This window comes from Talpa occidentalis, unplaced genomic scaffold, assembly GCF_014898055.3.
Source record: "Talpa occidentalis isolate TD23 unplaced genomic scaffold, MPIMG_talOcc4v2.1 talOcc4.16, whole genome shotgun sequence".
NCBI classification, from domain to species: Eukaryota; Metazoa; Chordata; class Mammalia; order Eulipotyphla; family Talpidae; genus Talpa; species Talpa occidentalis.
In genome coordinates, this window is record NW_023601653.1 from 34,027,706 (window position 1) to 34,050,126 (window position 22,421).

The following is a 22,421-nucleotide window of genomic DNA, read 5'->3' on the forward strand; positions in this document are numbered from 1 at the left end:
TCCTATGACAGGGTTAGGGAGATAGCTCTCAGGGGAGGATCCTGCCCCCTAGGGGAAATAGCCTTAAGAGTTCAGGGTGCTTAGTGATGCTGTGCTGCTGGATAGAAAATTTAACCAGTTCTCAGACTTAAACAGGAAATTCTGTCTAGAATGTCCTTCTGGCCAAAGTCACTCATTCTTCAAGTTTCAGATTAAATGGCACTTCCTGATGGAAGTCTTCTCTGACCAGTGCAACAGGCGGGTTCTTTCCGGGTGTGCTCCCATTAGCCATCAGTGCCCTTTCTTAATCTCAATAAACTTAAATAAGCACTTGCTGAATGGCTGTCTCCCCTGCAAAGGCAGGGATGGTGTCCATTTTGTGCACTGCTGTGCTCTCAGCATCTAGCACACAGAATGAATGAATGGAGGGAATGGATGTGTGGGGAACATGGTGTCAATGCTTAAAGTTTTCCACAAAGGCTGATTAAATTCTTACTCCTAATAATTACCATCTTTTTCTAGACATTATGACAGCACGAGAGTAAAAATTGACTTATTTGCATTTTTAAATTCTGCTATTACTAAAAACTTTAAATATAATGATCAAAGAGTTAAAAATGTTTGTTGTCTATAGCTTTTCAAAAACCTTAAGAAAAAGTAAACCAACTTATTTTAACTATTTTTAAAAATGAGGTAGTAGAGTGGTCTTAAAATCATATTTTCTAGTGTCCTTTGGAATTATGAGCTCACAGAGAGATCCTTTAAATATCAGTAGATCCACTTATTATATAAGATACCCAGAGTCTAACATGAAATGCATACTTTGGTATCTAAGATCCATAGTAATGGAGATTAGCAGCCAAAAAAGCAATTAAGTTTACAGTAGGGTCACAGATACCGTATCTAGTACAACAGTTTGGAAAGAAAGTAATGCAAAGGTCAGATCAACAAGAAAAAAAATACTAGATTTTTTTTTTAAGAAACAAAAGCTCATATTCCAAAAATCTTTCCTTCCCATCTAATAACTACATGTGTTTGGGTGTTTCCAAGCTACAAGAGAGGAGGTCGTGGCATTACTTAAGTTGGTAAGTGGCCCAAAACCCGATGAACGAGGCTGTGAAATTTAAGCATTGTTGGAGTCAGGTTCCTGATGAGCTTTTTCAGTTTAATCTCAGATCCCTCTTCCACTTTTGTGTATTCAGGATGGTAGAACAGAATCCCAAACTGGCTGTGTCTGTGTGCTTTAGAGAAGGTGCAGTTTAGGCTTCAAACAAGCATATCTGACTACCCCAGCCACTTAAATGTAACAACTGAAATGCCAAAAACATTTGAGGGAGGGCTAGGCCATCATTGTACCTTTTCACATAAAGGTAAAGGTGTCCCCATAAGAGAGCAGGGCTATAAGCACAGACATCCAATAGAAATCACCCTTTGGGAATTGTGTTTAGTTATGTAGCATTGTAGACGTAGGGTTTGTAATGGTTCTGCAGCTGAAGTTCCTCTTCTGTGTCAGTGTCCTATTTTGAACTACAATGCTCTCAGATGAGCCACAAAGATGTATTTAGCTCCCACCATTACAATTTCTGATCCTCTTTACTTTAGCTCTTTTGAAACAACTTGAAAGCTTTGGCTTGCTAATTACTTTTATCCAGCCCATAGAAAAATTAGTTTATCTTCCTGATCAAAGCAAATTAGGCAGATCATGGCTGATTAGAATGCAACAGTAAAATCGCCATACTTTCTCTTCCATCCCCTTTCTCTCAGAAATAGGGCCTGTGTCAAATACGTAGGTATTTCCCACGGCCAGGCCCGACTCTGTTTCCAACCGGGACTGCAGCTTGGACAATGGTTCTTACACAGACACTAAAGTTCTTTAGTTCAGTCATTGTGTTTGAAAAGAACTAGTAACCCCTTAGCTAGCATTTGATGAAACATCTAGATTTACATATTTCCTTAATTGCATTTTTGAATGTGAGTGAGATTTATCTGACCAGAGTTAAATGCCTCCTTTATTCCCCTACCCAAGGCAAAATTCAACTCCATGCTCTTTAAAAAAAAAGTGAGGTGGGGGTGTACAGACCTTACTTACGCAATTCCAATCGGAACAAAATTTAGGGTTTTAGTGAAGTGGGGTGAGGGAATTACATTACCAAACACAGCAAAGATATACCTTTACCTTTCAAAGTGGGAACGTCCATTTCTAAAGCTTTGGCTTACTCAGCTCATTCAAGAGGCTATTTTGATTTTAATAATGAATGCTACTACTTGTTGCCAAATTCCCAAAATCAGTTGCTAGTGCTCCCAAATGATTGACCTTCATCATTGCTTGCTTAAAATTTCTGTAATGTGACTGTAAAAACTTGAAAGTTAGGTTTTATTTTCTTTACTTATTTACTATAAATTAACAGTAAATCTTGTATTTAGCTCCATTTAAACCTCCCTCTGCAGCTGCCCATTTGAAAAATAAAATGGTTGCCTTCTTTCACTTCAGTGGGCACAATACAAAACATCCATTGAGCTTTCCCTTTATTGCAGCTGCCAATGCCCAGCCGACTTTTAACAAACCAACCAAGCGGAATCACAATGCAGCTGCAACATTTTATGGTATTTCTGTTGGTTCTCTTTTGAGACTGAAGGTGTTAATTAGGAATCAAAGAACACAACCCTGCCAGCTTTCTTTCACAAACCATACCCTGGTCACTGCAGTTTTCAGAAGAAAAATAAATCTAATAAAGGGATAAAAATGTTGTTTGTCACACCAGTAAAGTGTACTTAAGACCCTTTGATCAAAAGCTTTTTATGTAGTCTTGTCAGATGGGCTGGAAATATTGTATTTTCCCCTTCTCTCTTCCTTCGTGCACACTTCTCTGAATTTTGAATTTGATTTAAGACTGTCTGCAAGAAAAAAGTTTCAGCATAGTCATGTGAGATTTTTTATAGGTGATAATGGGTCTCGTAGAGTAGAATCATTATGCTTCCTAGAAAATTATTCATATTTAACAGTTCATGTTACTACTTCACATAGAACTGGGTTTTCTATTAGCATATTGCCCATATTCCAACTATAGGTTCTCATACTTACACTTCATATACGCATCTGTCAAAACTCAATTATTGAGTGCAATGATTGTTATGTAAATCTCTCATGTCTTGGGGACCCTTTTTTACATTGACAGAATTTCATAAGCATAAAAATCATTATATCTACATCCACACAAACACACATACACACACATATAGGTTAATTTATCAAATAGTTTGCCATTTTTTATAGTTTTTTTATGCATCTTGAGTATCATGCATTCAAATGTAATTGCGTGAAATCATTACCTTTAATCTTCAGTCAAAGTTAAAAGCTTCAAGTAAGTTTATGAAGTTAGCACTGCTGGGAATTAGTCAGGCCTGCTAGCTTTCTCAGCACGGGGTTTGCTGCTAGATGCACAGATCAGGACAAAATCCATTAATCCTGCTCGAGAGAGGCAGAAAGAAGGTCTGCTTCCCTGGTGGCTCAAGAGGTTAAGTCTCAGTACTATGAAGCTATCCGCAGCCACTGCAGCATGAGTTCGATTCCCCTCAGGGAGGTGACCCACATGGCGCAGCAGACCTCTCCTGTGTTGCCTGCTACTCCCCTCAGCAATGTATTTCAGTTGGTCTGCCTGTTCTGCTCCCCACTCTTCTCTCGTGAATCCTCTCACCCTCCCCCCACCCAGCACCTCTGGCTTGCACCCCAGTTCTTGTATGCATAAATAAATAAGTCTTTAAAAAAAAGAAAGAAGATCTGCTTGTTGATTTAATGTTAATGAAATGACCAGACTCCTGAGGTTACGTACAGAGACCCTATAAACTGTAAAACAAATAAAGTCATTTTAAGTAGTGTTCCCCACAGGAGAGTAAACAATGCTCTAGATTTGCTGCACAAAATGGGTGCGGGTGTGGGTAGGGGTGTAAAACCTCCCATTTTCCACATTCCTGCTCCACCTGCCCTTTTACAATACCTGCAAATGTCAAGCGGATAGGTTCATAGAGGGATCAAATTAGGAGAGGTCTCAGTGCCAGTGCTCACCTCTTATTTTCCAGATATGAAAACTGAGGCAGAGGGGTTATGCATCTTGCCAAGGATTCTATGTCTAATTAGCAGGGCAGCTAGATCTATTCAGTGGTTCTAGATACTTGATAATACGTTGATTTGCCTTAGGAGAGAAAAATCATTCAGTTACCTCATCTTTTGCCCCAGAGATGCTGATTTGGTTGGTTTGATGTGTGATCTGGACTTCTAGGTGGTTAGCTGTAGTCCCAGACGGAGTTCATGTGCAGACAAGTTTGAGAAGCACCGATCTAGACTTCTAATCTGGAGAACTGCATTTTTTGGTTTTGTTTTGCTGCACCATAAGCATTAGTTCTCAGCTCCTAGGATTGTTCTACATCAAACTATAGATAAAAGTATTTTGAGATTTTGAGGTATTTCCAAAATGAGTTCCCATTTTTTCTTTTTCCCATGTGTAAATGCAGAGGTTGCTCTGTCTCTCTCTCTCTCTCTCTCTCTCTCTCTCTCTCTCTCTCTCTCTCTCTCCGATTTCTTGTGTCTCACTCTTCACCCTGTCCTGCAGTTTCCCTCACTTTCCAGTCTCTTTTGACAATTTTTGATTCTTTTCTTATTGGCCAGTCTCCTCTGGGTTGCCACTTTCCTCTTACCCCCTCTTCACCCTTTGCCTGAGAGAGACCCTTCTAATGCTTCATTTGTTTGACTTTTCTTTCCCCTTGCTTTAGTGATTATTTGAACTCCTTAATAAAGCTGGGCCATTAGGCCCCACTTCCAATCTGTGCTGCTGGATAACACACAAGAGTTATTTTCCTAAAAGGCCCTTTAGTTTTGGCTTTAGAGCTATAAAATAAATCAGCTTCTACTTTAGTAATGCAGAAGACACACAAGACTTCCAGAATCATCAGTCTGCAAGTACTAAGATAAACAAATGTTCCTACAGTGGAGATGCCCTTGTCCTTTTCAGGCCTGCACTCTTGATTTCATTGGTTATAGGCAAAAGAGCTCACCCCTCCTGTGGAGGGCTGCAGAGACCCAGTCAGGATGGTGGCATATGGCTCATCAAGCAGAACTTAAAGACTGTCTGGTCCGAGAACCAACCGTTAATCTCCTCTCTGCTGGGGCTCACTGGATTTAATTCTAGAGGTCCCCACGCGCAGATACAAGCCAGAGTGGTACTCAGACCCCTAGTTAACTTTGACTCCCCTCTCCCACACAGATCCAAGTCAGAATCTATTATATCCCAATATCTATTATATCCCAGGGAATAATTTTAGCCTTGTTGTCATTACTGATTTCCATGATTTTTCTTACATGCATTTTCAACAGACATGAGAGTATTCCTAGAGTAGAATCCTTAGAGTAGAATTATGTTTTCAGTTGTTCATATTAAAAAAATAATCAAACACATTTTTGTTGTGTGGGGAATTTGTTTTAAGCTCTGCAGTATGTTGATTTCCTATCTTCTCTCAACCCCCTAAGTCCTTCATCTCTCACTTTTTGCTGTAGCAAGGCAATTGCCAAAACTGGAGCATCTAAAAGTCCAAGAAGTTAGCAGAAAAAATCTTGGGGATGGGTGAGATGAAAAAATGAGAGGATAGAAACTCAAGGGTTGGGCAAAATGGGTGAAGGGGGTCACAATGGTATAAAATTTCAGGTATGAAATAAGTCAGTTATAGGGATGGTAATAACACTGTCCTGTGTATTTGAAATCGCTAATAGTAGATCTTAAATGTTCTTATCACAAGAAAAGTAATTTTGTAACTATGTTTGATGATGCATGTTCACTAAATTTATTGTGATCATTTCACAATGTATATATATAAACATCAAAGCATCATGCTGTACACCAGAAACTACTAGAATAGAATGTCAATTATACTGCATTAAAAAAGAAGAAGAAACAATTCAAGTCTAGGACCACCCATTAAATCATGCCTGAGAAGTGGACCTCTGACACGGGCCACCAGCCCACGGCCTGTTACAGAGTGCTCACTCAGTCACCAGTCTCTCTGGGGGTGTGTTCAGGTCTACGTGATGCTGCACACCTTTGTGGAAATATGAGACTTTCTATTTGATATGAAGGATCTGAGAAAGAATATGTTTACCTAAATAGATACTACTCATTTGAAGCTGCCTTTTCTTGTTTCTCCTATTCTTTGACCTAATAAGCACTTTCTGCAATTTTCTCCTTGCTTTTTAAAAAAGATTTATCTTATTTATTTATGCATATAAGAGCTAGGGTGCAGGCCAGAGGTGCTGGATGTGAGAGGATTCACCAGAGAGAGTGGGGAGCAGAACAGGCAGATCTACTGAAATACACTGCTGAGGGGAGCAGTGGGTGAGACAGAAGTCTGCTGTGCCATGTGGGTCAAATCAAACTCTTGCTGCAGTGGCTGCTGCTTCATAGTGCTGAGACTTAACAGCCACGAGGGAGGTCCAGTTCTCTCCTTGGCTGGGAATCAAACTCTTGCTGCAGTGGCTGCTGATAGCTTCATAGTGCTGAGACTTAACTAACCCCTTGTACCACGAGGGAGGTCCAGTTCTCTCCTTGCTTTTAATATTAAAAACTTTCATTTAATAAGATGACGTTTATACTTGTAAAATCTCAGAGCAATTAAACTAGCTCTTAAGGGAATAATAATAAAGCAATTCTGTGTATCTGAAATGCATGATTATAACAACTGTAACATCATCACCAACAAAAGCAATAACACCTAACATTCAGTGCATACTCCACATTTGAGGCAAAGAAAATGATTTACCTGCATTATCTTATATGTCTTCACAACCACCAGTGAGGTAAGTATCATTATGATGGCCATTTTACAGCTGAGAAAACTGAGGCACAATAACCTACCCAGGTCACCCAATATAGATCTGTGATCTTTGTCAAAAAAATCCTCATTTTTTTTTTTTACTTTTAAGTACTTTTTATTTATTTATTTATTTTTTATATTCCCCATACAATTACAACCCCTTATTTTGACCCCAATCCCTCCCCTCCCCGCCCCCACCCCCCCTAGAGTGTCTCTGGTTCATAGTTGTTTGTTGATTTTGATTTTCACTTCCTTATAGTTATTCATTTTCCTGGTCCCTTATTTAAGTTTTCTAGATTCCTGCTATGAGTGAGACCATCCGGTATTTTTCTTTTTCTTTCTGGCTTATTTCGCTGAGCATGATCCCTTCCAGCGCCATCCATGTTGCTGCAAATGACATGTGTTTATCTTTTTGAATGCTGAGTAATATTCCATGGTGTATATGCACCACATCTTCTTGATCCAGTCATCTATTTTTGGGCATTTGGGTTGTTTCCAAAGCTTAGCTATTATAAATAGTGCTACTATAAACATAGGCGTGTAGGTGCTCTTTGGAATGGATGTTTCTGTGTCCTTTGGGTAAATACCTAGGAGTGGAATTGCTGGATCATATGGAAGCTCTATGTTTAGTAGGTCCAGAAATCTCCACACAGCTCTCCATAGTGGTTGGACCAGTTTGCACTCCCACCAGCAGTGCAGGAGAGTTCCTTTTTCTCCACACCCTCGCCAACATTTGTTGTTGCTAGTTTAAAAAAATCCTCATTTTTAAAGTAGGGATAATAATAACTATTTTACTGATTGTTTTGAGGGGAAAATGTTAAAAGGGGTGAAAGTGTTAAAAGCATATATTGAATTTTTTCTCTCTGTCTTGGGCATTTACAATGCAGTCTACCAAATTCAGAAGAACTCTCTGTTACCACATTATAAGATTACACCAGAGATTCTGTCAGCTCATCTCAGTCCCTGTGACACATTTGGTGACCAGAACAATGTCATCTTAGATCTTACATGTGGACAAAGTGTGAGTCTTCCACTGAATTTAGGGGGATGGAAGAGTACCCCCTAGAGACAAAAAATGGTGTTCATTCACCTTCAGGAGCAAGGAGAATATCCTTTTTTGAAGTTGCCCAAACCTAGACATGAAGGAGAAAGGGTGCTCGAAATTGTAGCTTTACTATTATTCAGGTATGGTAAGGCCAATAGATTGGAAGATGCCTGCTATAGAAAAGACAGCTACTCACAATTCTCAAGAGTTGGGACACATCAGGGCACACAGGACCACCTGGGGAAACATCAGGCTGAGTTAGGAGGCAGGAGTGGAAGGAAAGTGTTGGCAGGAACTTCATTGTGGCTCTGTGGGAAGTCGTGGACAGGGTAAGCAGGCTTAGAATTGACTACTCAGAATAATTTCAGCAGGCTCTGGGGTGTTGTGGCTGTCTTAAATAATCTGACTTGGTGTGATTAGGTTGGAGACCTGTCCCAGGGTCTAGAGCCCTACAAGGTTCTAAATAAACAAGGTGATTGGGGGCCTGGACTCTGAATTCATTGATTTGCACATGAAAAACACCTTTGCAGAGGAGTCATTTGCTATCTCTAGGAATTCAGCTGTCCTGGGATGGGAGATCTGCCCTGAATTAGCAAGGTCCTAAGATATCAAAGTATTGATATATTTGAATATCAGATCAGAACATGACAAACAAGACTGATTCACAGGGATTCTCATTCTGCACCAAATACTAAGACTCAATTCTTTGGTGTAAGAAAATCTACAATTTAAGCTCTATGTAGCCCAGTAGTGGAAACAGTAGATTAAGTATGGTGGTCAAGTGAGGTCAGTGCTATGACAGCAGTGGGCTTAGTATGATGTGTGAGCATTAGAGACAGGGGTCTAAAATAGTGGGTTACAGAAAGCTTTCCAGAAGAGGGGATGTGTGAACTGAGTCCAGGAAGACTCCCAGAAGTTAGCAAGATGAAAAAGAAGAAAGACATTCCAAGCAGAGACCAACATATGTGGACACCTGGAGCCATGAAACATGGAAACTGAAGACTGTAGTTTGATATGGCTGCAGAGAGGATGCTACAGGGGCCAGAGCAGGGGGGCTGATGGCAAAATTTGCAGGTGGGGGATGAGACAGGAGAAGTTGGCTTTGTGGGTTAAGCTGAGGAATTAAACTTTATCCTGAAAATCACAGGAAACCATGGAAAGACTGAATGTAAGTGAGACATGACTGAGTTACATCTTCAGTAAAACTAGTAGGGAGCTAGAGAATGTGGGTGTCTTGGGTGTCCATGCAAACTGAGACAAGAGATTGCCACAGTTAGCCAGGCAAAAGGGAGGTGAGCCTGAATTAATGCAATTTCAGAGCTAGAGGAGAACCAGGAGGGACATAAAGATATTAAGGTGACCTAAGCTAGGTCAGATTAAAGCCACAAATGAAAGTTAAATGATAATAAACACATGTTTAACTTTTATGAACAGAAATTTGGGAAATTTATTATTCTCAAATTGAATCTGGATTCTACTCAGCAGATTTTTGGGTGAACCAGTCACCACTTAGGTGACACTGTATCTTCATCTATAATGAGCCCCAAATAGATAAAATTAAAATTCAGGCATGCCTAGATATGAATATATAACATGCCTAAGCAACAGGATATTTGGCAACATCTAGAAAAACAACTGGGAATTTTAGAAGTCACTTGAGTATCTAACCTTCGAGCAAAAAGATGACAAAGAGGAGCAATCAAATGGGTTTTTAGGAGACCCTGGTTCCAGTTCTATTTTTGCCAGCTATGTGATGTAGGGAATGTCATTTACCTCTTATGAGCATGAATTTGATTATCTGTGAAATGAAGTTGTTGGATTAGGTAACCTCCAAGTTCCTTTCCATTCTAAATCCCTGGGTAGACATTGCTTTTGACTCATCAACAACCTCTACAACCCATCCAAGTGATTTTAATTCTGTTTATTTGGGCAATTAGGGTAATGCTCTAGCAATCATGATTAAATTTCAGTCTCGCACTGTGTAATGTGACCTTAGGTATACAGCTTAGTCATTCTGGTAATTTGTGGATAAAAGATTATCCTTTTAGTTCTTTACAGTAGAACTTACTCTAAATATAGCAATGAGCTCAAGCTCTGAATTTGTTTTATTATAATTAACATAAATCTAGCAAAATTAGCCTTTCCTTTCCAATCTACAATTAACTATGTTCCGAGGAGTTTCTACAGCCAAGGCAAAGGGAGCTTCAAATTACGATATAATAATCATTTGGGCCCAGACCATATCAACCTAACACTTCTCACAATTATTAGACCCTGGGGAGTGAGCTTTATGCTGAAGGCCAGCAGCTGTAAGGTGGAAGGTGGATACTTGCTGTCAGTTAATCATGTTGCTAAAATTTTTGAGATCTTCAAATGAGATATGCTTACACCCTGGGAGAATCTGGTTTAACTAGGATTTCCTTTTGCTACCCGAGCTTGAAGACTCAATGAAAAAAGATCTTGAACTTCCTCCTGTACTCTATTGCACTGAGCCCTAGAGAACAACAGCTGCTGAAGAATGGGGGTTGCTGTGAATTAAGATCTCCCACCAGAGGGATAGGGATGTGACTTCCCCAAATTAAAATCAAAGACCCTGATTTAGGTGCATTTATAGTTGATGCTTTAATCCCCAAAACTCTTCTTTCAAAACTTCCCTTCATCTCATAGAAGAGAGGGTCAAACCCTGGCGGGAAAGACTTTTGAGATAAGGAAAGTGCATCCTTACAGTTCTTTTCTGATATTGTCTAGTGAGTGGCGGAGAGGAAGAGGGACACAGGACCAGTGCACCATCTGGGGACAGGTGTCTTGCAGAGTTCTCATTGCCTTGGCTCTGCCTGGGCTGGTTTTTTTTTTTTTTTTTTAAGATTTATTATGCATACAAGAACTGGGGTACAGGCCAGAGGTGTGGAGGGTGAGAGAATTCAACAGACACAGAGCGGGGAGCAGAACAGGCAGACGGACCAAAGACACTGCTGAGGGGATCAGCAGGCGAGACAGGAGAGGTCTGCAGCGCCATGTGGGAAGCTCCCTGGCCGGGGATCGAACTCGTGCTGCAGTGGCTTCGGATAGCTTCATAGTGCTGACTTTAACCCTTGTGCCATCAGGGAGGTCCTGCCTGTGCTGTTCTTTAGTGAGAATACCTTAGCTAGTCTTTCTACCTTTCATGCCATTTTGCCCCCTAGGTTTTTAGTCTACTGGGCTGTTGCCATCACAATAATCACTGAGTAGGACTAATACCAAAGGCTCACATGTCTGCTAAGGGTCCCTTCAGAAAAGGAAGAATGAGGAGAAAATAAAGAGGAAAATTTTTTATCTCTACCTGTACTGGAAGACTCTAAATTCATTCAGTAAACATTGAGAAATAAATGTTTACTCTGAAAGTCTCAAAATATGTATAGAAAATAGATGGTGAAGGAACGTAGCTGCTTCCATGGAAATTTTTATCTAGTTTTTATAACCAAATAGTCTTCATTATATATATACACATAAAGTGAAAGGTTATTTTTGTCCTGATAGATTGAAAGAACAGTAGATTATGCAACAGAGTTCCTTCAAGTAAATGCCTTATAAGAAAACTCATAACCAACAAACTTCAAGGGCCATGTGGTGTTTTGTGTATCGAACCAATAAACTCATTAAAACAACATTGGTAAACCCAAACACGGCACAATGAAAATTCTAATACAACCCACATTAACCAACCAACTTTAAAATAATATCTTTGCTATGTACTAAGGTTAAAAATTCAGCAAATTCTTGCTATTTTTTCCATTTGAGATCATGTGTGGTTTTCTACTTTCCTGAGAAGAACACTTTTGTGACTTTTTTTTTCATTAAAGGAAGGTTATTTTTGCAAGTAGACATCTTTTGTAGAAATTCCTGTTCTATTTAATCAAGATCTCAAGAAAAGGCAGCACAAAAATGCGTTCCAGTTTTTTTAGTGAAAAATGAAAATTCTTAGGTTCTCTTAGTGTAGACTTTGGAAAGAAAGGCATGAACATAAGGCTAACCATCATGGTGTGTTTGTGTGTATGCGTGTGGGAGGGAAGGCGGTAGAAGGAGGAAATAAAGGAATGTGGCTGCAAGGTTGAGTAATAATCTGAAACACTTGGCTTCTAGTTGTGAAAGATGAGCAACATGGGGAAAAGGCTGGGCTAACAAGGGTCCACTTGAGGAAAGCTTAATCTCCACTAGCCGGCTGACAAGGAAGGTCAGCTCAGTGCACACATTCTTAGCTAGAGGTGGGCTCCCTTTGCCAGGACAATTGTCTCCTGCATTCCAGCTTCTGAACTGAACTCAAGTTGCCTTCATACAAACACCATTCTTAAAAGGGCTGGCTCTCCACTGCCATCCCATGTCAAGGTTATGCATCATTTGCACCTAACTGTTGGAACAAAGGAAATTGTTTCTTACTGGTGTGCTGGTGTGTGTGTGTTTGTGTATATGAGATCACTTTCTTTCCCCATAACCACCATAGTCCTTAGAAGATCAAACAAAACTTCTGAAGTCAGGAAGGGAAAAATGAAAATGGAAAATGTACATAAATTAAAATATAAGACACTTGAAAATTAGAAACTGCTAAAAAAAACTTTAAATTACGTCAAATTAGTAGAAAACTAGAGTGTAAGGGAGCAGTTTGAAGAGATTTTAGAGATTATACCACAATGTATCCTAAATTTTCAAACATCAGTACTTACTTGATGAGGGGCTCTTTACAATGAATATAGTTTATAATTAGATGGCCATATCTTGGTTATCATGTTGACAATGATCAATACATGTTAATTTACATCAGCAAATGAACTGAGGAAGTGAAGCAAATAAATGGGCAGTTCAGGAAGGTTTCTTCTTTGTTTGAAGGAGGGGACTTTTTTCTGGCTTTCCAGATTTCCAGTTTACACAGAAGACTTTATTACTGGCCTAATTGTTAAACCAGACATAGGCTATGGATGGATGGATGGATGCATGGATAGATAGATGGGTGGAGAGAGAAAATTTTGAAATGATTTTCCATTCTGTGTTAAATAAATGACACTGTGACACCTTTGTATCATCAATTCATCTCATAGGTTTTTAAGGTGAATACAAACTCAAATAAAATTGACCTGTTAAGAATGTTCATGTCTCTTAGAACTGGGAAATTGTTCCATAGAATTCAGTTACTTTACTTGACACACAGACCTGTTCATAGAAAAAAAAGATGTTTTACTTTTAACTTGGAAGTCACTAGTCTATTAATCATCCTTTATAATTGCAGGCAGCTATCACAATTTATCTTTGACACGGAGACAAGAAAAATTGTTTCTGTAGAAGAAAATGGCTATATGAAAAGCTATCTACTAAACTTAAAATACTGGCTTGAAACTTTATGATATTATTCTAATTTTGTTGAAAATTAAAAACTGCATTTGCCAGGATTCCCTGGAGAGATATTTCTGGTTATAGAGCTTCACAAATTGTGTTCCTGAAAAGAAAAATGTACTGAAATATTTCAGCACCAATGCAATTACTGTTAGGGTTGTGTTTCTTGACTTTCTGGTAAACTGGCCCTGAAAATAGTTTCAAAGAGGTCTATTAATATTTTGAGCAATTGGAACTGTCCTTGGGATAAGCAGAGAAGCCCAAAGTTAGGGATGATAATAATACCTATGTGACAGGTTATTGGGGCCATATTACTGAATGAAGCACTTAGGATAATGCCTGGCACAAAGGAAGCACAATCTAAATGTCAGCTGTTATTATTGTTATTGAAATACTAAACTAATTTGGATTTTTAAGTTTCAGCATGTTTGCTCAACAATTCATTGCAACATTTAAACTGAACACAATTTAATTGTAATTCAAATGTGGCTGGGATGTACTTGGGAGATGTCAATAGCTTTGTGTTGTTCTGTTACTTGCAGACAAGTGGTTCTCATCTATCTTTTCCTGATTAGCCCCTGGGATTTCAGTAGCTGGTTCAGCTAATCCTATTCAATGAACATCACAAATAGTTACTGAATATCTGTTAAGCATCAGGCACTGTTGTGGGCACTTGGAATAAAAAATGGAACATTTCCTACCTGGATGAATTCATAGTCTAGTGAGGAGGATAAACCCCAAAGGGAAGAGAGTCCATCATCATCATTACATCCTGAAGTATTTTTCCATCTGACTTTAAGGAAGTTGGTTTCTTTTCTTTTTTTTTTTTTAAGAGTAGAAATATCCAAATCTCTGTAATTTTCTCCCCCCCCCTTTTTTTTTAAAGAACTGGGGTACAGGACAGAGGTGTGGAGGTGAGAGGATTCACCAGAGACAGAATGGGGAAAAGAATAGATGGATTGATTGAAATACACTGCTGAGGGGAGCAGTGGGCAAGTCAGGAGAGGTCTTCTGTGCCATGTGGGTAGCTCCCTGGTCGGGGATCGAACTCATGAAGCCGTGGCTGCGGACAGCTTCATAGGTTGCTTTTTTACCCTTTGTGCCACCAGGGAGGTCCCACGGAAGTTGGTTTCATAGACATAGGTTAATTCCTTTGCGTACACTCAAAATAAATTTTAGCTTCTCCAATCTCAGATTTACACACTGAAAATGGGGTAATTATTATATGAGGGTATGAGGAAGGATTCTTGCTTCCAAAACATCTTTTAAACAAGTCCCCTATGAATGCTAACACCCTGTCAACAATTCTTTAGCATTATCACTAGATAACATTATTCCATTTTTTGAAACCAAATAACTGAATGTTCTTCTTTCTACCAGTTGCAGGTAAGGCATGCCCATTGGGCTCAATCGATGAAACAGAAAAATTAACTGAAAGAAGTGAAAGAAAATGCCAGGGGGTTAAAGAATGGGTCTGCTTTGTATCCTGTAACCTACAGAGAACAAAATTAATTTTGAATTATAAAATGTTTTTTATTTTTTTAAAGATTTATTTATTTATACAAGCCCTGGGTACAGCAGAAGCGCGGGAGGGTGAGAGAATTCACCAGAGCCAGAGTGGGGAACAGAACAGGCAGAATGATGAAATACACTGCTGAGGGGAGCAGTGGGCAAGGCAGGAGAGGTCTGTTGGACCATGTGGGACACTCACCGGTGACCGGGGATTGAACCGGCGGTGCAGAGGCTGCGGGTAGCTTCTCGCAGCCCAGCGCTCAACCGCTGTGCCACAAGGGGAGGCCCGAATTTTGAAAATTTTTATGGAAACTCCCACCTTGTAGCTTATAAAGTGGCTTCTTTCCCATAGATAATGAGTTCCATGGGTGAAATTAAGCATGTAGTTGGCAACTATAACGACTGAGTAAAAATGTGGATTGAAGGGCCTCCCCTGGTGGTGCAGCTGGTTGAGCACAGCGCTGTGAAGCTGTCCGCAGTCTCTGCAGTGCCAGTTCTATTCCCGCAGGCCGCAGAGATGCCCACATGGCGAGGCAGATCTCTCCTGTCTCATCCGCTGCTCCCCTCAGCAGTGTATTTCAGTCAGTCTGCCTGTTCTGTTCTCCGCTCTGGCTCTGGGGAATCCTCTCACCCTCCCACGCATCTGGCCGTACCCCAGTTCTTGTATAAATAAATGAATAAATCTTTAAAAAAAATGTGGATTGAAGTTGACAGATCTAGAAATAAAAGAGTTGTACTAGGTTTGAACTCCTAGGTAGATTTAGCCAATGAAATTCTACTAAGATACCCCAAAAATAGCAACAGGGTCAGATAATCAGCTTGTTTTCATAGGTCTATGTGAGTTATGGCTTTAATGTCGGTCTGATTCATCTCTCTACAAAATGAGACTCTAGAAAGGAAAACATTGCAACAGCAGTAAGGTTGAATCTCATAGGAAGGAATTTGCCTTCTTATGAAGAACTCAATTTACTAGAAATAACTACTGGTGGTAGAGTGTTTACAAGGAAATGTACCATTTAGCATTATTATAAATTTATATAGATAACTGAACAAAATAAAAAAAATTCACAAAATTGCTCAGTAGAGCTTGTAAGAGCTCACTACTGTTTTTCATTTCTATTTTATGGCATATGATTTGGATTGATTGGAAACAGACTTAAATTTATAGCTAAAATGACTATGTTCTGAATTTAATAGAAGAAATACAAAAAACTCTTTTACTAAGACAGGTAGTATTAGGTATCATTTATAAAACTGTAAATATTTTGCAGTGTCATTAATTTTATAACTTTATTGGGTTAATTGCTTACTTGGGTATCATTTCTATGACTTTGACAGTTATGTTCTAGAAGTTGAAAACAATCAAATAGTTCAGATCAAAAAAGCCTAACTATGAGAAATCATAGACCGGTGTTGTATTTTTAAACTTGTAAACTCATTCAAGTGGAAGGGAGTGTTTCCATTATCAAACTCAATTTTATTTGACTATAAAGATTATATTTTGATTCCGATCTTCTAACTCAGCTGTGTTTGCTATCTTTTGTTGCTTATCAGAACTTCTTTACTCTGAAGAAAACATGTAAGGAGGAAAAAGATTGGAGATCATATTTATTATATATAAAAATTCATTCTCACACAAGCCCTGCCAGGCACAAGTTGAGCATATTCAGTAAAATATTTATTCTAATCTACACTACAAAATTGTTTCAATCAGAAGCACTACATTAAAAAAGTCACTTAGACTAATTTAATCAGTTCCAATAATTGTTCCTATAACCAAACAATTACTAAACAAACAAAACATCAAAACCTTGGGTATCCTGGAGAAAAAGAAAGAACTTCATCAAAATGCAGAAAAGTCATTGATATTATGTTTTAAATAAAATTTAAAAGTAGGTTGTATAACAAACTGTAAATTTTGAGGTTGATCTGAATTTTATGACTATTATAACATTTAAGGGTTTGTAACCATTGCTAACGTACCAGCATCTTCCTCTATTTAAAATACTTTGCTTTAAGGGAAGCAGGAATATATTGAATTATCTCAAAGAAGATTCTGAAAATGTTTTCAAATTTTGAAGCTGCAGCTTAAATTCCTAAAACCCAAGTATATGATGGCTGTACTTCATTTAGCTAATTGAGGTTTTTGATCAGTTTTATTAAAACCCATTTTAATAATTGTATAATTAAATAGTATTGCAAAGTCACAGTACATAAATGAAGAAAACATTCTCCCGTTTTCTTTGGTTCTTGTGACAGAAATTTGTTTGTAGATGAAATGTTCATGTCTTTCAGCAACAGCAGGAAAAATTCAGTTTTATTTAAAATGGCTTAGAAAGCATATTTACAATATTAAGATAGTCTTTAGGATTTAGTTCTATATGCATGTCACACTGATAAAAGACCCATCAAAGTAGCGTAAGGAGCCTACATTGAAGACCTTATTAGCAAAAATGTCCACATCTCACACATTAAAGTAACTTGTCTACAATAAGATTAGATGGTAGAACCTCTTTATTTCTGAGAGATCACTGCTGCCAGATTAAGATGTATTAAACACTGTAAATACTTGTCTGCTTTAATCTCTCCACGTTGGTATATTGCTTACTTTCTTCTGAGTGAGCTTTATTTGTTAGCCCCTGATGTAAGATCAGAGACTATAGCCCATGGAGGGGTGGAAAGGAAGGCAGAGGGGGAGAGAAAAAGACAAGATTGAGGATTAAGATTTTCTAGTGGTTCCACCACGTTTAGTGGTCCTGTTAAAGACCTACTGGGGAATGCAGATCAGTAAGAAAAGAGTGAATATTGATGTTTGAACTGGCTTACGATTTAGCTTTTCTGGGGAAGATAGATAATAAAATTGCATGTAAACAGCTCTAGCCTTCTATGCAAAGATTTCAGAAACTTTCTTTATCTATGAGTCTGACCAGCCAGCTATCAGATCGTGGAAAATCTATTTGCCAAATGTGTACAGCTGAAATGTGCCATCATCCATCTGTTAGAAGAAAATGAAATGCCTGTTCTTTTTGTGGGTAGGGGAGGAAGATCAAGAGATAACATTTTGACTCAAATAAATGGTGATAACCCACCACAAACAATAAAAGATAGTAGTCTGGCCTTCTACCCACATTAGTCTTTGCACACCGCAACTTTCTCATCAAAATTTAATTACCACTGGGCCCCAAAGGCATAGGGCTGTAACTTAGTGTTCTCTTTCAACAGCAAAGGCAGCTTTCAAGCTTCCTTTTTCTTGAAATTAGAAAATCACTGACATGTACTTATTTAATTGAACATAAAAAAATAAAAATTCTCTTATAGGATATGAATGCCCATGTGAAGGCAGAAATGGACACATAATTCTAGGTGTAACCAAAAGAGGGCACCATCTACCTTTAGTGTCTGCACAGAGTCCCTGTGGCTCCTACCTACTCCCCACTCCCAATCCAGAGTGCCAAAGCCCTCAGCCCACAAAGGAAGGGCATTCCATGGCCTCTGGCATTTTGTATTCTAGAAGGAGACCAAATTCTGAAGTGGCTTTATGAAGAACATCAGTTGGGTTATTCAGCACTGATTTCTGTGCTCAGCCCTCATATTCTGTGAAATGCCACTTCTGAGTTTACTATTTCATAGGGCACTGAGAAAATTTCCCCCAGGCCAGAGTATAGGCTGCCATCGTAGTACCAGGAAACATGACAATTAACTTCCTGATGGTATCTTGACTGCAAGGGGTTATCTATAATGATAAATAGAGAGGGGAACAGTGGCAGTGAGATCTCCCTCAGCACATGGAGGATACAGTTAAATGCATTTGAGGTATGTGGGAAATAATTGGAAGCTGTCTTTTATGCCAACTTGAAGTAACAGAAGCCTAACAAATGTTCCTTCTTTCAAGTGGGAGAAAAAGCCTCCTGACTCTACATTCATACATTTGTTTTGTGCATCTAAAAACACGTTTTATAAAAGTTTATGATCTAAATAATTAGGCAAGTGGGGCGGGTAGGAAGGGGGTTGCACACCTCCCTTGAATATAGTCAGTTTCTTCAAAGCAATGGGAAAGAATAGTTTTAGGTTCTTAAGTGAAAACTGCCACACTGCTCTCAGAAATTCACTCTACAGGAAAACACATGACTTCTGAAACACTGATTTAGTAGTTAAACCAGAGCGACTGGCCATGAGTATTTCCCTTTGTAGTAAGGCAGCTGTTTAGGAGGAGGAAATGTGAACTCTTAGAGAATGATCATTTAGGAGAGCAGATTTCCATCACTGTGAAAACCTCACCACTGCATGCGATGTGTGCCATGCAAGGGAAAGCTGGTGGGGAGAACAGATAATTGTATAACCCTTTCAGGCACAGCAAAACAGCCCAAATAGTTTTATGGTAGATGAGGAGGAAACTGCCATCTACTAATACTAAACTCTAGCAGGCTCGTCCTTCTCTTTGAATACAACATTAAGCTAGGTAAAAAAAAAAAAAAAAACCCAGTTTCCTCCCTCCCTGTCTCTAGAAAAAGAATCACTATCTAGCGGAGAGCGTTGTGCAAGCCTCTTCATGTTTCTTCCCTCGGGAAAACAACTAACCAGAGGAAAGATCGAGTTCACCAACATCCCCACGCTCCTGCCAGGGTACATCAGAGAAGCCGAAACTGTTATTGCAAGGGCTCGGGGTGGGCTCGCCGCAGTGCCTCGAATTCGTCTAAATGTGTCACGTTGTGCTTTGCACCTTTGCCGGAGTGACCCCAAACCTGGTCTTTCAGCCCCAAGGAACCGACCCCAGATTCTTCACGGGGGGAGGGGAGCAGTTTCTGGTCCCCGAGAAGCGAGTTCCTCCTGGGTCACCTCATCCACCCAACCACCTGTTACCCTCAAGGCCTGCGCTTCCCAAGGACAGTTATGAAATGAGCCTCTGCCTCATCTCTGCTGCGGGGGGTCTGTCGGTTGTGTTGTGGGGACGAGGGATCCCCGAGGGCTGTCAGAGAGCTCCAGGTCTCCCCTCCGGTGCAGGCGCCGCTGTTTACCCGCCCGGCCGCCTTCAGCCCACTTCCCTTTACCTCCCGGGAGGAGGAGATGGTTAAAGATTACACCGCGGCCGCGGGCACTTCAAAGGGCGGCTCGGGCAGCCAAAGGTAAAGATAACGTTCTGGCAGCTCTAATGGGGTTTGTGGTTGCCACATTTTAATCGCTCCATTTAAAAAAAAAAAAAAGAAAGAAAGAAAAGAAAAAGGTTACATCACACGACCATGCAAGGGGATGCAGAGGAAGTTCCTTTGGAGCTGGGCACGCTCGAGTCCTCCTTTGGGGAAACTTTTTGCGGCCCATCTATTCGCTATGCAGACGAGGATGCAAGGGTGGGTTGGGGACCGACCCCGCAGCCTGCCCTTAGGTTTCAGACTCGGGGACACGAATGACCACTTCGTAGGTAAATGTCTACACTCGCAGAAATGCGCCCTGCGACCTGCCTAGAACTGGACAGAGAAGCTGCTGCTCACCAGTGCTTTCCCGGGGTGGCCCTTGAAGCTGTTTTACTGTGGGCTCAGAAAGTGCGGGAGCACTACCCCCTGAGACGCATGCATTTTCCCCTGAGACCCCAACACGTCCAAGATGCCCTTTGCACACTCTCCCGCTCCCTCCAAAGCTGCAGAGAACGGAGGAGCCCCCCCGTCTGATGCTGGGTTCCCTCTCTTCCCTTTGCCCTCGTCCCAGAACGAACCGGGAGCGCACTTACAGGTAGGAGGTGAAGACGCTGAGGTTAGCGGGCAGTTCCGAGAGCCCCGAGTCCGAGCAGTCCACCCTGAGCAGCATCCTGCCGTCGGGCTCACACTGACAGTGCTGGGGGCACCCTCGCAGCAGCGCGCTGGGCCTCGGGGAGCCGCCCCCGGCCGCCAGTTGGAGCAGGACCGGCAAGGACAGCAGCGCGCAGACGAAGGAGGTGTCCATGGTGCCGGGGCAGAGGGCGGCCGGCGAGACGCAGTCGGAGGGCACCGTCGGGGCTGCTGCGCGGCGTGGCGCGGCGGACGCGACTCGGCGGGTTCTGCAGCTCCACGGGCGCGTGCAGCGCGGGGCGCCTTGCTCCTGCCCCCCGGCGGGGGCGCGGAGGACTAGCGCGGCGGGGCCGGGCCGTGCCCGCTGCGGCCACGCGGGCCTGGGGAGCGGCCCTCGCTGCAGCCACCGCAGGGGCGAAGCGCGTTGCTGCTGCAGGCGGCCTGCGCTGTGTGGAGCAGCATCTCCGCTCGCACGCTCGTTTTTTTAAAGCGCTCCAGCCCGAATTGCGCGCCCAGTGACGTCAGCCGAGCCCGGCTTTCCAGGCACCCCCCGCCCAGCCTTACTTTCCCCCCCGCGGGTCCCCTCCCTCCTCTGCGGAGTCCAGGGCTGGTGAGCGGCAGGCGGCGCGAGGTGCAGGCGAGCTGCTGGCGCTGGAGCTTTGGCTCCGCTGGCCAGGTCGGCGCTCAGCGCCCCACGAGGGGCAGGGGACCCGGCCCTCACCCCCACCAGCCTTCTGGACGCTCAGATCTGAAAGCCGAAAGCGACCTGCTTCAGAGGGACGCAGACGGACACAGACGGACAGGCACCGAAGGATGCGTCATGGTCTCCCCACGCGCGTTTCAAATAATGGAGAAGATACGTGGAGAGCTTAAAACAAAACAAAAGCTAAAATCCGACCCAGAAAAATAGTTAGGTTATCAGGGTATGGATAACGTCCTTACCAGGGTAAGGATAAGCGTCTCCAGAGGAACGATGGGTGGCCTTTTTGATCCTCACCTCACACCGCACTGTCTGACTCGCTTTTGCCCTAAAATCAAAGCGCAGGGTTAATCGCTAAATAAATACAACTCGCGAGCAAGCACTCCAGGGCTGCCTTCGTAACTCAGCGGGCCCGGGGAGTCGAAGGGACTGTTTTTTCAAAGTGTTTTAGGACCCTGGAAGTCACTTTTAGTTAAACAATGTTGGACAGATAGACAGATGACTGTTTGGTTTGGTTTTGTACAGAGGGCCTTTTCATCCTAAGTATCCTAGAGATTTCTAACTCACTGTAGTCCTACCCAGATGAGAGACACTGGGGCTCTGGGAACCACTGCCCAAGGCCAGTGCAAAAGGCAAGGTCTCATGCTCCTTAAAGACTGTCCTACAGAAATATGATTTCACTCAAGTGCAATATACAGAAACAAAGCAAACGAACAAGCAAAATAAAAACAAATTCTTAGATACAGAGAAGACAATGGGGTTTACCGGAGTGCAAGGGTTGGGGCATGTGAAATGGGTCAAGAGGATTCACTGTGCATAATGGATGGAAGCCAGGCTCTTGGTGGTTGTTATGATGTAGAGTAGACAGATGTTCAAGTGTAATGCTGCACACATGAAACTTGCATAATGTTATAGATCAGTGTTACTGTGGTGCCCCCCAAGTAGTGTCCTATAATGAATCTACAGAAGAAAGAAGGGAAAAGTCTGGGGTTCTCTTGTAGAGAAGACCTCCGTATGGTATAAGCCTCCCTCTCCAGAGCTAAGTGAGCAGCCGGAAGAGGCGACAGCCCAAGCGTGCCACATCAACTCACAAAAATGCACAATTATCACTCCCAGGCATAATGCCCTCCTTGCTTCCTGAAAGCTTTTAAGGCCTTCCTTTTTTTTTTTCTTTTAAAGATTTATTTATTTATGGATACAAGAGCTG

At 41.4% G+C, this 22,421-nt stretch overlaps 1 protein-coding gene across 4 annotated transcripts in view; it reads right to left on the reverse strand.

The window, feature by feature from the left end:
- Positions 1-20,968, reverse strand: part of LGR5 (leucine rich repeat containing G protein-coupled receptor 5) — a 120,607-nt gene extending 99,639 nt beyond the window's left edge. For 3 of the 4 annotated variants that reach the window (XM_037513984.2, XM_054696226.1, XM_054696225.1), the window contains exon 1: positions 20,478-20,739. In XM_037513984.2, coding sequence (XP_037369881.1) covers positions 20,478-20,689 — 212 coding nt within the window. In that variant the 5' untranslated portion in view covers positions 20,690-20,739. Of the gene's footprint in view, positions 1-20,477 lie in introns of all 4 variants that reach the window. The other variant, XM_037513983.2, reaches the window with a different exon arrangement.
- Between the last annotated feature and the right edge of the window lie 1,453 nt (positions 20,969-22,421).